This window comes from Polistes fuscatus, unplaced genomic scaffold (assembly GCF_010416935.1).
Source record: "Polistes fuscatus isolate 324 unplaced genomic scaffold, CU_Pfus_HIC Scaffold12, whole genome shotgun sequence".
NCBI classification, from domain to species: domain Eukaryota; kingdom Metazoa; phylum Arthropoda; class Insecta; order Hymenoptera; family Vespidae; genus Polistes; species Polistes fuscatus.
Window position 1 is genome coordinate 4,152,053 of NW_025113020.1, and position 15,458 is coordinate 4,167,510.

The 15,458-nt window shown below is 28.9% G+C and overlaps 4 protein-coding genes and 1 long non-coding RNA gene across 6 annotated transcripts; 2 read left to right on the top strand and 3 right to left on the bottom strand.

Annotated features, from left to right (window-relative positions):
• Positions 1 to 9,624: 9,624 nt before the first annotated feature.
• Positions 9,625 to 10,254, top strand: LOC122513251. The gene is made up of 2 exons (XR_006302707.1): positions 9,625 to 9,716; positions 10,099 to 10,254. It is a non-coding gene; the product is annotated as an uncharacterized LOC122513251 (long non-coding RNA).
• On the bottom strand, positions 9,865 to 10,751 carry LOC122513250 (40S ribosomal protein S29). The gene is made up of 3 exons (XM_043629517.1): positions 10,622 to 10,751; positions 10,124 to 10,223; positions 9,865 to 10,032 (listed from the first exon to the last, which is right to left on the bottom strand). The coding sequence occupies exons 1-3, from the start codon at positions 10,681 to 10,683 to the stop codon at positions 10,024 to 10,026; spliced, it is 171 nt and encodes a 56-aa protein (XP_043485452.1). The 5' UTR covers positions 10,684 to 10,751; the 3' UTR covers positions 9,865 to 10,023.
• A 288-nt stretch (positions 10,752 to 11,039) lies between these two features.
• LOC122513252 (probable tubulin polyglutamylase ttll-15) lies at positions 11,040 to 13,370 on the top strand. 2 transcript variants are annotated; one of them, XM_043629518.1, is made up of 5 exons: positions 11,040 to 11,145; positions 11,239 to 11,463; positions 11,554 to 12,737; positions 12,822 to 13,026; positions 13,108 to 13,370. In XM_043629518.1, the coding sequence occupies exons 2-5, from the start codon at positions 11,356 to 11,358 to the stop codon at positions 13,207 to 13,209; spliced, it is 1,599 nt and encodes a 532-aa protein (XP_043485453.1). In that variant the 5' UTR covers positions 11,040 to 11,145; positions 11,239 to 11,355; the 3' UTR covers positions 13,210 to 13,370. The 2 variants fall into 2 exon arrangements, with proteins under 2 accessions (XP_043485453.1, XP_043485455.1); XM_043629520.1 differs by having other exon boundaries at positions 11,242 to 11,463.
• On the bottom strand, positions 13,368 to 13,982 carry LOC122513254 (tRNA-specific adenosine deaminase 2). The gene has a single exon (XM_043629522.1). The coding sequence runs from the start codon at positions 13,919 to 13,921 to the stop codon at positions 13,412 to 13,414; it is 510 nt and encodes a 169-aa protein (XP_043485457.1). The 5' UTR covers positions 13,922 to 13,982; the 3' UTR covers positions 13,368 to 13,411.
• Positions 13,983 to 14,073: 91 nt separating this feature from the next.
• On the bottom strand, positions 14,074 to 15,345 carry LOC122513253 (single-strand selective monofunctional uracil DNA glycosylase). Its single transcript, XM_043629521.1, has 3 exons — positions 14,567 to 15,345; positions 14,346 to 14,495; positions 14,074 to 14,236 (listed from the first exon to the last, which is right to left on the bottom strand). Exons 1-3 carry the CDS (start codon positions 15,242 to 15,244, stop codon positions 14,126 to 14,128), a joined length of 939 nt encoding a protein of 312 aa, XP_043485456.1. The 5' UTR covers positions 15,245 to 15,345; the 3' UTR covers positions 14,074 to 14,125.
• Positions 15,346 to 15,458: the final 113 nt, after the last annotated feature.

Genomic DNA, 15,458 nt, shown 5'->3' on the forward strand with positions numbered 1-15,458 from the left:
ACTTAATCACATTGCAACGTTTTGATATAAACATTCCTTCAATTTTTATGTAATTGTCTAAACTAATATACATTTGTTTTAACATCCCTGTACAATGATGACTTTGTATAATAAGATTTTCTTCCAGAAAAATATTACATTAAAATCATTTTATATTCAAAGTAAGTTAACAAGTATGTTATGTTTAAACCAGTACATATGTGTTTAAACAATCTGAAATATAAGTAAAGTGTATCAGAATATTTAAAAAATTGTTAAATAATCGATAGGAATGTCTATTGTTGTCTAAAAGCTAGGAATATATGACGTATGTACCGTCCCCTTCGAAATCCACCGTTGAAATGAGACGTTGTCCTCTATGAAAGTACTTTTATTAAATGTTGTTTATTTGACTTTCTCCGAACGTTACGCATGTATATAAAAGGAATAATCCATCTAATCAATAAAATTTAAGATTAGAACGTTATGATTTTTGTATTTTTATCTATTTCGTGTAATTATTTTAACGCTCCTGCGCAGTGATGACTTCCAGAATAACATTTAACTGTAACATAAGAAAAGTGCATTAATACATTTGATGCTAGTATCTATGCAATTTTTATGCAATTTTTTAAATAAAACTACACTAAAAATATGCTATTATTACAATATATAGATTACAGTTATATAATTATAAATATTGAATGAATACTAACTAATAGAGTAACGTGTAGAATTAAATTACTTTTTCTCGCATTTATTAACGTATATGTAAATGAAAAATAAGAGAACATTTCTCTAAACAGTTATACATCAAATATATTAAAAAAATTAATAAACCGTATACTAATGGAAAATGTGAATTATCGAAGTTTACCATTATTATAGAAGAAAGCTGAGGTGTTTGCTCGTTTAAATACGATAAAAAAATTGCCTGGATTCTTTTTCAAATCTTTTAACTTCTTCTTTTATGTATGTAGTCGATATATAAAACGATAAGAAAGCCTAATCGATGCTGTGCAATATATATATAGCTGCAATATAAGAAAAGTGCATTAGTACATTAAAATAATTGTTAATTAATACGTAATGTACACGTATATGTAAATGAAAAAAGAAGTACATTTCTCTACACATTATCAACCAATCTATTCAAACAATTAATAAACAATATACTAATGGAAATGTGAATTATAAAAGTTTACCATTATGATAGAAGAAAGCTGAGGTGTTTGCTCATTTAAATACCAAAAAAATTGCCAGGATTCATTTTAAAATCCTGTAAACTCTTCCTTTATGTATGTAGTCGATATATAAAACGATAAAAAGCCTAATCGATGCTGTGCTTTTCCAAATCTTCAAATACTTGCAAATCTACAAATCATAAGATTGTATTAGTAAAGTATCCAGATATCCTTGTTAATATTTAAAAAATAAGTGTTGAATAAAGACAATATACACTAAAAACTGTATCACACTGCACAGAAAAACACACAAAATTTATTTATTTAATAAATCAAAAACCAATTTTACTTTCCTATTAGGTGTACACGTTCCTTGATAATATTTAAAAAAATAGGGAATAAAATAAAGAGGTTATACAATAAAATCCGAACAGAAGAACACAATTGTATAGAAAAGAAACCACGTTATAGAAATCTTTAAAACAAATGACATAAAGCACTGTAACCATCCTTAAAGAATTAAAATAACAAGAATTTTTCCATATCGATACAGAATATGGGAATTTATACTTTCATAGTTGGCATGAGAGATGTCAATTGTTTTCTGTCAATTTATTTTAATTCTTTAAGGATTTCTACAGTGCCTTATGTCAATTGTTTTAAAGATTTCTATAACGATGTTTCATCTCTATATAAATGTGTTTTCCTCTGGCATGCGATGTCAATTGTTTTAAAAATATCTGCAACGAGGTTTCTTTTCTATACGATTGTGTTCTTCTGTACAATGTGACAAAGTTTTTAGTGTATATGTCTTTATTTTACACGTTATTTTTTAAATATTAACAACGTTTTACAAGTATACAAAAAACTCATACATTTAATTTTCTTTATATTATACCAATGCTATATTACTTTATATTTTTTTTTAGGTTTCCAAACATAGATAGAATACAGCATGAATACATATACTCATTGTCAGTCTAATTGTGTTTACTTTTCTATCTAAATAATAATTGTGTTTACTTTTTTATATTGATATCAGTTGTGGTAAGTTTATCTCTTTTCTTTTATAACATAAAGAATAGTAATATAAAAGTATGAGAAGGGAAAAGAGAAAGAGAGAGTGACATCTTATACAAAATCATACATATATATAGCTCGTTCAGTTTGGCTGATACTTTATTAATAGAATCTTATGATTTGTAGATTTGCAAGTATTTGAAGATTTGGAAAAGCACAGCATCGATTAGGCTTTCTTATCGTTTTATATATCGACTACATACATAAAGGAAGAGTTTACAGGATTTTAAAATGAATCCTGGCAATTTTTTTGGTATTTAAATGAGCAAACACCTCAGCTTTCTTCTATCATAATGGTAAACTTTTATAATTCACATTTTCCATTAGTATATTGTTTATTAATTGTTTGAATAGATTGGTTGAATAATTGTTTAGAGAAATGTACTTTCTTTTTTCATTTACATATACGTGTACATTACGTATTAATTAACAATTATTTTAATGTACTAATGCACTCTCTTTATGTTACAGCAGAATTTTACCCTCGAAGTCCTCAGTGCGCAGGAGCATTAAAATAATTACATAAAATGATAAAAATACGAAAATCATAACGTTTTAATCTTAAATTTTATTGATTAGATGGATTATTCCTTTTATACACATGCGTAACGTTCGGAGAAAGTCAAATAAACAACGTTTAATAAAAGTACTTTCATAGAGGACAACGTCTCATTTCAACGGTGGATTTCGAAGGGGACGGTACATACGTCATATATTCCTAGCTTTTAGACAACAATAGACATTCCTACCGATTATTTAACAATTATTTTAATATTCTAATGCAATCTCTTTATATTTCATATTGTTTAAACACATATGTACTGGTTTAAACATTACATACTTATTAATATACTTTGAATATAAAATAATTTTAATGTAATATTTTTCTGGATAAAAATTTTATTATCCAAAGTCATCATTGCACAGGGATGTTAAAACAAATGTATATTAGTTTAAACTATTACATAAAAATTGAAGGAATGTTTAAATCAGAACGTTGCCATGTGATAAAGTTTTTAGTGTATATTGTCTTTATTTTATTCGTTATTTTTTGAATATTAACAAGGAACGTATACACCTAATAGAAAAATAAATTAGATAAGAATAATTATTAATTGGATTAATAATTAGATAATTATAATTGATAATAAATTGATATTTAATTATTGTAATAAATAAATTATGTATGTTTTCTGAGCGGTGTGATAAGGTTTATAGTGCATATTGTCTTTAGTCTTTTCGTTATTTTTTAAATATTAAAAATACGTATACATTAAATAGTAAAATAGAATAAATTTTTTATTTTTAATAAATAAATTATCATATCTAGCTTGACTAGCGTGGTCATGAAGAAAGCCGAGTTACGTACGTGTACAAGGAAGCTTGTGTGCGTGAATTTCTATATGATAATTGGGAATTTCTGATTGGTCACTTATCTCTGCAATAATTATCAGCCAATCAGGGCTCTTTGCTGATCATTCTTCTTTCTTTTCGCGGCGTCGGTGCTGGAGATCGGACGGATGCTACGTCGTCCCGTTAATCTCAGGTAATTAAAAAATATTTTCTAACGTAAATAATCTTCCTATATACTAATAGATTCTTCTAGCAAATGACTTCCAAATGATATAATCGAAAGATTACGATAATGTCGAGGATAAAGAATATTTGCGTAGAAAAAAATTCCATGTACATTGGTATGCATTTTTCTACGCATGATATATATCTTGTTTTACGGCATCATTTCTATGGATATCGACTTATAATGTTCAATTTTCATTGTTTGGATTAATAAAGTATATATTTCGACAATTTTTATGTTCCTATATCCTATTTTTAACTATTCGATATTTTTCTATGATAGATGGAAAAAATGTAACATTCTGAAGCAGCCATGATGTCGTCTCAGATGTCGCTTCGTTTCTTGCGGCTACGTCACAGCGACGACCACCATTTTGTATACCTGTCATCTCGTTTAACTCAGGTAATTGAAAAGTATTTTACACCTTCCTATTATATATCAAACGATAGCTACACACAAGATTTTCATACGTGAGTGTTTTCAAAACGAAATATTGAAAAGTTCGATAGATATCTGTGAAATGTAACTCGATATATCTCGGCGTCCCGCCAAATCTCACCAATGTTACTTAACAATATTTCTTCTAATTTCCAGCTTTTTTCATGGTATCGATAATTACTACCATCTCTAATGATGCTCTAATTAATTATTTTTCATAATTATGTATTCAAAGATCGTATTTCGTATTAAATTCGATTCCTGTCACATACACATACATACAGGCATATATGCATAAGTATAGGTAGCTCGTACACATACACTTATATATTTGATTTTCTTTATGTTATACTAATGTAATCTGTTTTTTTCCTTTTTTAGGTACCGAGCATTAGGAGAGTCCAGCATGAATACATATACTCAGTCTAACAATTGTGTTTACTCTTTTTTATCTTCATATTCATCGAGGTAAGCGTTATTCTTTTTTTTAAACCATACAGAAATGTATACAAAGAGTGAGAACGAAAGTGAGAGAGAGAGAGAGAGAGAGAAAATATGAAAACAAAATATTCTATCTACGGGCAATAACGAATGTGTACGTATATTCCAGGAATTTCTCGAAGTGAGAACAGAAGAAACGAAGACAGCCGAAAACAAAACGAAGACAGCCGAACGTTCGACATGAAGGACGCGGTTACGTGTTCATTCCTGATCAGTCCTTCAACGAGCTAAGATCTAACTAACGTGACGTTTAAACTATTATATATATATATAACGTTATCGATTTTTATTAACAATTTTTACTGATATTACATACTTTATATGTAATTTTATACAAGTAGTGAGATAAAGGCAATTAATATTGCTTGAATTTATATTGATTCTTTATGATAAAATATCTTTAAAAGTGTGCAATGCCTTCAGGAATGATTCACAGGATATATTGTTCTATAATCTTTTTAGTATGTTTCAGCTTTTCAGAGTTTTATTTAATTTTATTTTATTCATCGTCATCCTAAGGGTAGGATACCCATCCTGCAGTCATCAATGAAGACTAAAAGTAAGTATATTTTCCTATTAAACGTTTCTATGATAACTTTAATGGTTTTTTATTACGACGATGATAATTGTTCTTTTTCTTTTTCTGTTTCAGAACATCATTGCAATCGAGCGCGTAGGCAATGAGGTACTCGTGTGTTGCATCGTAAAAATAAAATACAAAAGAATCGGAAAGTAAAGTCAGTGTTGATCGTCGCATGTTAAAGTTTCGTTTGCTCGGTTAAGAAACTCCGTAAGTTTCTTTTATTCGGTTTAAACGTGTGCTCATCGTCATCCTAAGGGTAGGATACCCATCGTGCATTCATCAATGAAGAATAAACGTAAGTCAATTTTTATTTTAAACACTTTCTCAATAATTATAATAATTTTTTTACTTACAACAATGATATTTATAATTTTGTTTTTATTTCTGTTTCAGATCATCATGGGAATATATCAGTGTTGGAAGTGTTTGTGAATTGTGTTTGTGAAGTGTTGCAAGTGTTCGTGCATTGCTATCGTGCGCGAAGCAATATACGGGAGTGTTGTATCGTTAAATATAATTAAAATCACGGATTAGAAGCACGTTCGTTCGTTTTTCAATTCCGTCGCGTTCGCGAACTATTTTTGAAATATATATTAAATTAACTGCGACCAAGCAGTAATTGCATTAGAGTTTGTTCGAGTAAAGTTGTATTTTTATCTTTAAACAGTCGCACAGACTGTTCGCGTATTAGAATCAGTGCATCAATGAAGATTTTTCTACTTGCATTGACTGTGTGCAAAGCAGTCTTTGAATTAGTTGTGTAGAATCAGTGATCGGGCGTATAGTAAATTAAAATCACGCGAATTAGAATCAGTGTTGTTCGCGTATAATAAAATTTCGGTTTCGCGATAAGAAACTCATCTATAGTTTCTTATTTTCGTTTATACCGCGTTTTTAGATTCACGCGAGGTGCATCGCCATGGTGCAATTGAATTTCATCCCATTGGAATGCATTGTAAGTATCTATTTTTATTTACATTTTATTCGATTTTATTTATATGATTTTGGATTATATTGCAAATAACTTATCGTTTTGTTCTATTTTATTTTACAGATATGACGACGGACTTTCTACCTTATCAAAGATGTGGAATGAATTCTTCGATGGATCTTCGATGGATCTTCGATGGATCTTCGATGGATCTTCGTGGATCTTCGATGGATCTTCGATGGATCTTCGATGGATCTTCGATGGATCTTCGATACTCGCATTCTACAATACTTGCTGCGAAGTAGGAGTGTTTTGGAGCCATCGTAGAACTTCTTATGCCGTGAGTTAAAATTTAAAGTCCCTCCGGTGCTCAATCATGTCGAGGATGAAAGGTCCTAATCGGCACGAGTTACTGGTTGTAATTATTTAAATAAATTAGTGACGAGCACATGAGTAATTCCTTTCTAGGAGTTACTCATGAAAATTGTATATTATATTGTATTGTATGTTTTATTAGTTCAGGATAGGTTTTCTTGTCTCATCGGTTAAATTCATTTAATTAACAGTGCAATCAATTAATGCACTTTCTTTTTTATTACGTGTTTTGTTCGTGGTTAGTAGTGGCGAAACCGAGCATTAATTTACTCGTTTTCGTCCAGAAAAGCATGTAATAAATGTCTTACATGCATTGCTTCGTACTTAGTTTATCTAATCGCGATTAATTTCGATATATCGATACTTCGATATTACAAATAAATGAGCAAGAAAACAAACTCATTCGCGACGGATAGATTCTAGCAGTTAAGTGGTGGCTCAAAGCCCAGTTCTTTTATTAGAACAGCCAACTTAATGAAAGGAGTCGTCCGAGGTTTTTAAATATTTAAAATATATTAAAAGATATTAAAAGTTAATATTTATCAAATAAATTGTAGAGTCCTTAGCCGCTTAGATAAATTTCTATAAAAATGTATTTATGTCTTATGTATATGTGTTTTTAATCATATTTTTTAGATCAGGATTTTCAGCTTCTAATATACTAATCTCCCGTTTCTCCCCCCTATACTTTCTGCGTTCTCATCTATGCCTGTGCCCAGGTGCTACTCGTATAGGTGAGAAACGGTTAGTATAGGTTTAGTTTTAAGTTTTTCCCCTATTGGCGGCTGTCATTGTGCTAGTGATTGCACGGTGTACGTTGCACCTGTGTGTGCGTTTAGGTGTGTGCATTGTACATCGTTTCGCGACACGTAATACCACGCTTATTATTTTTTAAAGTTATTGAATAAAAATAACTTGTAGAGTCACGTGTACGATACGAACTTTTTTTTTTTTTAACAATCGTTTTGCATAGTAGAGTTACCGCATTTATTTGTGGAAACTTTATATACTCGTATATTACTAGTATGCATATATACTAGTGTATACTTGTATTTTTGCTGTAGTTTTTATGCAATAATCACTAGCCTTGGCAGACGATTACAGCAATCAGTACGTATACCCTTTAGCATATAAGTTTAGAAAACGTGGTTGAACTAGGGTGTCGGAGGTGCCCCGGGGCATGCTCTCTAGTTTAGGCTTTTGCACCCTGGTGGTATGTGAGAGAATCGTGGAGTGGGTGGGTGGGTACGTATGTGTATTTGCTCTTTTTAAATATGGGTAATTGGCAGGCAGTAGCATACTTCTTTGAGCGAATGTGAAAACTTTAATTTTAAGTAGGTAGGATCCAGGAAAGGCACTAGGTTCGCTTCCACTCCGGAGTGGAAATTTCGCTCCTGGTTTATACAGAACTGTTACAAAAATTTTTTTTTTATTTATTCTAATATGCTTGCTTTGTAAATTTTTTTGTGACTGTTCTGTAATCTTCATTATGTATCACGATTCAAAGGGATTTGCATCAATTTGAAAGATTCATTTCTATTTCGATTCTATCTCGAACGAGATAGACTCGAACAAATTCGCAAATACTTTGATGAATTTGATACTTAGTTTTAAGATTAGCACTTCGCACAGTATCGATTTTCTCTTATAATGAAAAATATTTGATATAGTTCAATATAACAAGTGAATGAAATGAAAATATTGCAAGAAAATGCATTACATTTGTTGCATTATTTAATTTCAATTGAATTTTGTTATTTGATATTAAAAGTGCGACGTGTTATTAGGTCATCGAGGGAAATTATCTGCTTGGACGTTAGATTAAATGTGCTCGTGTAATATTATGCAATGAACTCTAAGTTCATCCATGGTTATACGAGCTTGAATACAATTAACATTAAATTTAAATTAATTTTTTTATAATTCCATATTAGAATCATAAACGAAATAAAAGTTAATTTGCAAAGAAAGATATGAGATATATTATCTTTTTTGCACGTTGAAAATGTCCAATGCAGTTTTCAGGGATGAAGAAAGAAGAGGCTTAGGCCGAAGAGGCCCCCACTTAATTGTGGCTGAAGAGGGCAACTACATAGACTATTGAGTTATTTTCAAAGGTTCAACGACAAGTTAGAACTTTTCGAGAATAGCTTTCTAGTCATATTTTATATTTTATTATATTATATTCTTGCTCGTCATTAATTTGTAGTTGTAATTGGAGATGATGGACCATTCCATCTCCTTGGGACACCAAATGTGTGTCTGTATCGTCTAAGAGATGCATATGTGTTTAATTATAGAGTCATAAATATTTAAATTCTCGTAATTTTCAATTTTCTAGTTTGATTAATGTTTCGTAAATATTATAGTAATTTCTCTTTTCTTGTTTCGTCTTTTAAATTTTTCATAATGTTCGTATTTTATTAAATTTCTAATTTTTCTTTTCTTTATAATGCAATTTAAAAGTCTTTCATAATAATTATTAGATATTATTTTTTTTTAGTAACTTGATATTTGTACTTTTCCTTTTTTTTTTTTATATTTATATATATACTTTATGTAAATGTAAAATCACGCGTTTAAAATTAATTTTATTGCAACGGTAAATAGTAATTAGATAAAAATAAATAGACAATTCAATTGAAAAGTGCATCTGCGAATTGGACGATTTATATATCAGGCTATTGTATCACTTGATTGTATGATTAATATAGTTTTCTTCTTGTTACAGGTGATCATCGTTGGATTTAACATCAGTCCTTTTTGATTTTTTTTCTATTTGATCGCCTTGAATTTTAAAATATACGTTTAAATGCATTTCTGAAGGCACACACGTTTATACATTAAAAATTAAATATAATTGTTTCAATTTCTTTTACAATATAACTATACTATATATACTATCCAAGAATACTGTATTCTTTGATAGTACTGTACCGTCATTGCATTAAGTACCTGCTATCGTCCTCTGGTGGTCTCGGTAATAACTATAATGAAACTGGGTAGATAAAAAAGGTGACTTGTAAGTTTCTATGTACTTTTGTATTTCTTGGTGCATACAAGATGGTACTTAATAATTTTTATTGACTAATTCATAGAATATCTTTTTTTTTTATTGCATATCCAAATCAGTTCATAACCTGCACATTAAAAATTCATGCAAGAAAAAGTAAATAATACAATAGGGTGAATTAATTAAAAGTAACTATACAAATTAGATCTGAATTAGCATTTATTTTAGTATTACATTAATACAAATCACTTTTTAGATGTTTTGATAATTCACAAAATTTTTAATGATTTAAATCAACAGACCTCATGGTGTATAAATTATTGGAATTTGTTTATCTTATTAAACTTCTTCTTAATTGAATTAATCCAACTATAAAAGAAAGAAAGAAAAGAATTAATTATAATTATAAATTTTTATATGAGTTTTCTGTTTTAGATACTACACAGGATTTTATTTTTACCTTCTTAAAACCAATATCAGCAGCATATTCTCTGAAACATTGTCTGCAAATGTTCAGACCATATTTACGGATAAGTCCATGTTTATTTGCACAAGCACGGCTGTAAACAAAATTAAAAGAAATATTTTAAATGAAGAAAGAAATACGTAAAAAATATAATTGCATTACATATATATATATATCGTTCTCTCCATACTTGAATAACAACCTAACCTCTAATTTCATGTTCATCTCATTAACTTTTTTTAGATAAGATTTACGAAATCGTGGAAGATATGAATTCTATGTTATGTATTTTATAAATAATAATAAATATCAAATTATTTAATATACTATTTGTTGTGAGTATTAAATAGGAACGTTAAATAATAAAATAAAAAACATGTAATACTAAATTTGTCACATGCGGTCGTGATGATTTCGTATATAGCCAAAAATGTATTAAAAAAATCTAAAAAAGAAATATATATATATATATATATTTTAATAATAACTTACCAGGATCTAGATCCTTGGCCGTATTTGCGTGGATGCGAGTACCAAATATTTTGAAAACCCATTTTGATAGCAAAGATAGATACTTCTTCACCAAAGCTTCTTAAGTAAAAGAACGAAAGTTCTCTTCAGTTAAACGCGTTCTGTATTTGAGGGCGTTCGCGTTTGTAATATATTTTCGTGGCGCGAGAACAGAGGGCATAAGTTGTATTTTTGAAATTAAAAAAAATAATTAAACGTTCTTTAAATTGAAACATAAAGATAATTATTATTATTAGTTATACAAAAATTATCTATCTTATTTAAATATATCTAGTATAAATATATTAGATACATATATATGTGTGTATATATATATTTCTATTAATAAATTATTAAGAATTAAGAAGAAAAACAAGAATATATTAGAATACAGGTAGCTGATGTTAGCTAATTATTAGGATACACACACCATTTTGAAAAAATCCGTTTAATTATAGTGAAGGATATTGAAAGTGTTTAATTTAATACGTTCTGTGAACGAAAAGGTAAACAAATCTAATAGCAACTATTAATTTCTTCATTAAGTTCTAATCATTTTTTCATCTGTTCGATATTAAAGAATTATTTTTCTGTCGCAGTAGAAGCATACGTGACATACTTTTATATGAAAGAGGAATATATTAAAACGGTACTTTCACATTGTGTATTCCATTGATTGCGAATATACGTTTTGGTGTCAAATCAACTAATCTCCAATGTTAACACTTAATAAAATGTGTAGTAATGGTGATATAAAATCGAATTTTAATATAGATACAAACTTCATAACGACAGATACGAAAAAAATGAGAAGGAAGAGAAAGGTTTTACAATTTTTACATTTATATTTTAGTATAAATTTAATTATACGAGTTATATTAATAGAAAAATATTCATTTCGTTTTTGTTTTCAGCAAGAAATGGAGCAGATAAATATTTTTAATAAACTACAATTAACATTCAAGCTATTTGTATGGTTTATGTCATCTGTAGTGGTATTTATTAGCATATTCTATTATTTATATATTCAGTCACCTTTGAAAAAGTTTGATAAAGAAAGAATCGATGATGAAAGACCAACATATTATGTTCTTAATAGAAACAACGATTCCATCGATCATTTGAAGAATATATTTACGGTATTAAATGGTATCGGATTTAGACGTACTTACGATGAAGCTAACTGGAATCTTTTGTGGTCGCATGAATATCCATTTCTAACATTAGCTCCAATATTACAAAATTTAAAACCTCATCAACTTATCAATCATTTTCCTGGCTGCGGTTATATTACAAACAAGAAACATTTATCTACATCTGGAGTATTCTATTATTTACCTCAATCATTTAAGATTCCACAGGATAAAGATAGATTTCTCTCACATACCGTTCTAAATCCAAATAAATTATGGTTGAAAAAGTCTAATAACCATCGTGGTATAAAAATTGTTAAAGCTTCTGATATAGATTACAATGATTCAGAATCTTTTATACAAGATTTTATAGATAATCCATTCCTCATCGATGGTTATAAATTTGATCTAGGTGTATATGTAGTATTTACATCTATCGATCCACTCAGAGTATATATTTACAAAGGAGATGTCTTACTTAGGTTCTGCACAATAAAGTATGAGCCATTTGATAGCAGTCAAGAGGATTCATACATTATTGGCGATGAATACCGACCTATTTGGGAAGTACCATCTCTGAATGATTATTATATTCGTTTGGGATATTCGATGAAAGATTCATTATATGCATATATGAGATCAATAGGAAAAGACTTTGATAATATCTGGAATCAAATAAATAAAGCAATACAAGAAATAGCAATTATGAAAGAAAGTTTAATGAAAGAAAGCATCCAACGTTATGGTAATAGAAGAAATTATTTCGAATTGGTCAGATTTGACTTCATTATCGATAAAGATATGAAAGTGCATGTGATGGAAGCAAATATGTCTCCCAATTTATCATCTGCTCATTATCCTCCTAATCAATTACTTTATGAACAAGTTTTATTTAATCTATTTTCACTCATTGGTATTAACCCAAGAGTTAAACAAACTCGTGTGGAAAAATCGTCTGAAACAAGGTAACTTAGAGTTTTCTTTAATCATATATTATATTTTTATGTAAAATAAAAATCTACTTTTAACGAAAAATATTTATATTAAAGAGGGCAACTTGTACACGAAATGGAAGTAGCGTCTAAAAATTTAGCAGTATTACCGCACATTTGCACAACGTGTCACGATTGTTTAAAAATGGAATGTCAACTTTGTATTCCGTGTATGACAGAAGAAACTAAACATATTTTAATCCAAAGTTATAAAGAACATCAAAACAAGTTGGATTTTCAAAGAATATTTCCACCTTCTCCAGTATGTATTAATTTAAATTAAAAAAATATCTATATTTATGTATTAATCTTTTATATATAATTTGAATAAAATTTCTTTCAGCTCAGTCAAATAGTACTTAATGAATATTCACTACAAAATCAATTGCTAATAAAATGGTATCAAGGTAAATGTGCTAACGATCCCTTATGGTGCATGTCTTAGTATAAGATATATAGGTAATAAGGTGTATAGAATAATTTTTTAATGAACTGCACGAACAAGCATAAAAACACATAAAAATGAGGATTCTTGTTATTTATATTGTTACGTGCATTATTTTAATAGTATATTAATATACATACATATATAAAAGAATCATACAAAAAAAATTATGCACAATGAAATTTTTTATTTTAATCACTTATTATTGGTCTTCAATTTTCGAAATTTTCTTAGCTTTCGACTCTGGTGCATTTGGGTTTGTACCTTCATAAAAATTTTTAAGTAAACTTATAGCTTCTTCGCTTTTTATATCTCCTAATACAGTTACTTTAGTATTATAAACATTAGGTACTTTAAAAACACTAATACATCCTCCAAACCTATCATTTTTACAGCCATAAATAATACTGCGGACTCCTAATTGGTATAATGCTGATGTACACATTATACATGGTTCTACAGTAACCACAATGTCAGTATTTGAAAATACTTCTTTATAATCTATGGATTTCTCTTTGCAGTATGTTAAAACTTGATCGATGCAATTCATTTCTGCATGTCTAGTTGCATTACAAGTTTCATTAACAGTATTATTACTTTCTGCAATAATTTTATCATTATATATGAATAAGCAACCGACTGGAACCTCGCCAACTTTTAATGAAGCTGCAGCTTTTTCTAAAGCAATGTCCATCCATGCGACTGCATTCATAGCGATTAATATTAATAAAAACAATAGTATAAGTTTAGTAGTATAAAAGAAGTAATATATTATAATAGTATAAAAGTATAAAAGGAAGCAATGAACTGATTTACAATGAAAAAAAAAATAGATTTTTTACAATCATATATGCTAGTCAACAGTTTTGATAAATGAAAAATATTCCTTTTTTACTTATTGTGATAACATAATTATTTAACTGGTAAAATACTCTGCTAATTCAAGATCGTGCAATCTTTGTTTGGTTTTCTCATCCCAGTTTTGATTTCCAACTGATCTTGGACTAGGATGAGTAATCCATAACACCTAAAAGAATAATTAAATAACATAATACAATTTATGTATATGTATATTCATGTGCATACGCGCGCGTGTATGTGTTAAGTAATGATAAATGATATTTTTTTAATATTACCTGAGCAGATAAATTATCCGCACTTACTACAGCCTGCGCCCTTTTCTCTGCAAATCTTCCCACACCGACTACAATCTTCACATCCAATAATTGAATTATTTTGGACAATGCTTGATCGCACAATTCGTGTATTAATTTTTGTTCTTCTTTCTGCAAAAGAAAAGAAATATTTAACATTAGGTATATAAAAGTAAAGAGAAAGGAAGGAGAACAAGCATTGCCTTTAAATCTGCAGGTGTGATGTTTTTTCCTTTACGATCCATCAAAGCGATAGGACAATAATTATGTACATAAGAATGTTTAAAAAAATTCTGCGGAGTTCCGCATAAATCTTTAAAAAGTCCCCAAAGTCTTTTGCCACTAATTTCGCTACGCTTACAATCAAACCCAGTTACTTTTCTATCCGGCTGTTCTTTAGAAGGTTTCCCAATAAAACCGTGAATCTTTAGCCAGTCGCGAACCATACTAATTTCACCAAATGGTACACCTGTTTGTGACATACCCCATGGACCGGGATTCATTCCAAGAAATAAAATTTTTTTAGATTCATTGCAATAAGTTTGCACGTACTTTGCGTGCACCTCAAATGCATAGATTATTGGATTATAAACATATTCAACTTTGGAAGGAAATTTTATAGTTTGTAGCTGTTGACATAGTTCTTGTTCAATTAATAATAGTCTTTCAGAAATTGGTAATTGTATGGATGACAATGATGGTGATGATGTTAACGAAGCATTATTGTTATCTGTCTTATCTGTGTTATTTGAAATTTCTGGTAAATCGTCGGACAATTCAGTATCTTTAGAAATATTCTCATCATCGTCAGACCTTGTTAACTTCAATTTTTTTGATCTTGAACTTGGAGATTTAGAATGAATCCTTTTTTTAGGGGGCATGTTGTATTATTTGGTTAACTATTACCAATTATATTAATAGAATCAAGTGCATAAAATATTTATTCGTTTAAATAATTAATATTACTACGAATAAATAAATTAAAAAATCAATTTTCAAGTACCTTACACTTTGATGGAAACTTCGATAATAAATATCTTTTTTCCCCACGTGTTCTAAAGGAGGGAAATTTAAATATGGCGCAATAATGTTCAG

What these genes read in the sequence shown, in the direction of transcription:
- LOC122513250 (XM_043629517.1), bottom strand. Translation starts at nt 10,683, where the DNA reads ATGGGTTTTCAAAATATTTGGTACTCGCATCCACGCAAATACGGCCAA. An exon ending in GGCCAAGGATCTAGATCCTG is followed by an intron (nt 10,224 to 10,621) that starts GTAAGTTATTAT and finishes TTTTGTTTACAG; the next exon opens with CCGTGCTTGTGCAAATAAAC.
- LOC122513252 (XM_043629518.1), top strand. Translation starts at nt 11,356, where the DNA reads ATGTTAACACTTAATAAAATGTGTAGTAATGGTGATATAAAATCGAAT. An exon ending in AAATGAGAAGGAAGAGAAAG is followed by an intron (nt 11,464 to 11,553) that starts GTTTTACAATTT and finishes TTTTGTTTTCAG; the next exon opens with CAAGAAATGGAGCAGATAAA. An exon ending in GAATATTTCCACCTTCTCCA is followed by an intron (nt 13,027 to 13,107) that starts GTATGTATTAAT and finishes AATTTCTTTCAG; the next exon opens with CTCAGTCAAATAGTACTTAA.
- LOC122513254 (XM_043629522.1), bottom strand. Translation starts at nt 13,921, where the DNA reads ATGAATGCAGTCGCATGGATGGACATTGCTTTAGAAAAAGCTGCAGCT.
- LOC122513253 (XM_043629521.1), bottom strand. Translation starts at nt 15,244, where the DNA reads ATGCCCCCTAAAAAAAGGATTCATTCTAAATCTCCAAGTTCAAGATCA. An exon ending in TCACACCTGCAGATTTAAAG is followed by an intron (nt 14,496 to 14,566) that starts GCAATGCTTGTT and finishes TTTCTTTTGCAG; the next exon opens with AAAGAAGAACAAAAATTAAT. An exon ending in CGGATAATTTATCTGCTCAG is followed by an intron (nt 14,237 to 14,345) that starts GTAATATTAAAA and finishes TTATTCTTTTAG; the next exon opens with GTGTTATGGATTACTCATCC.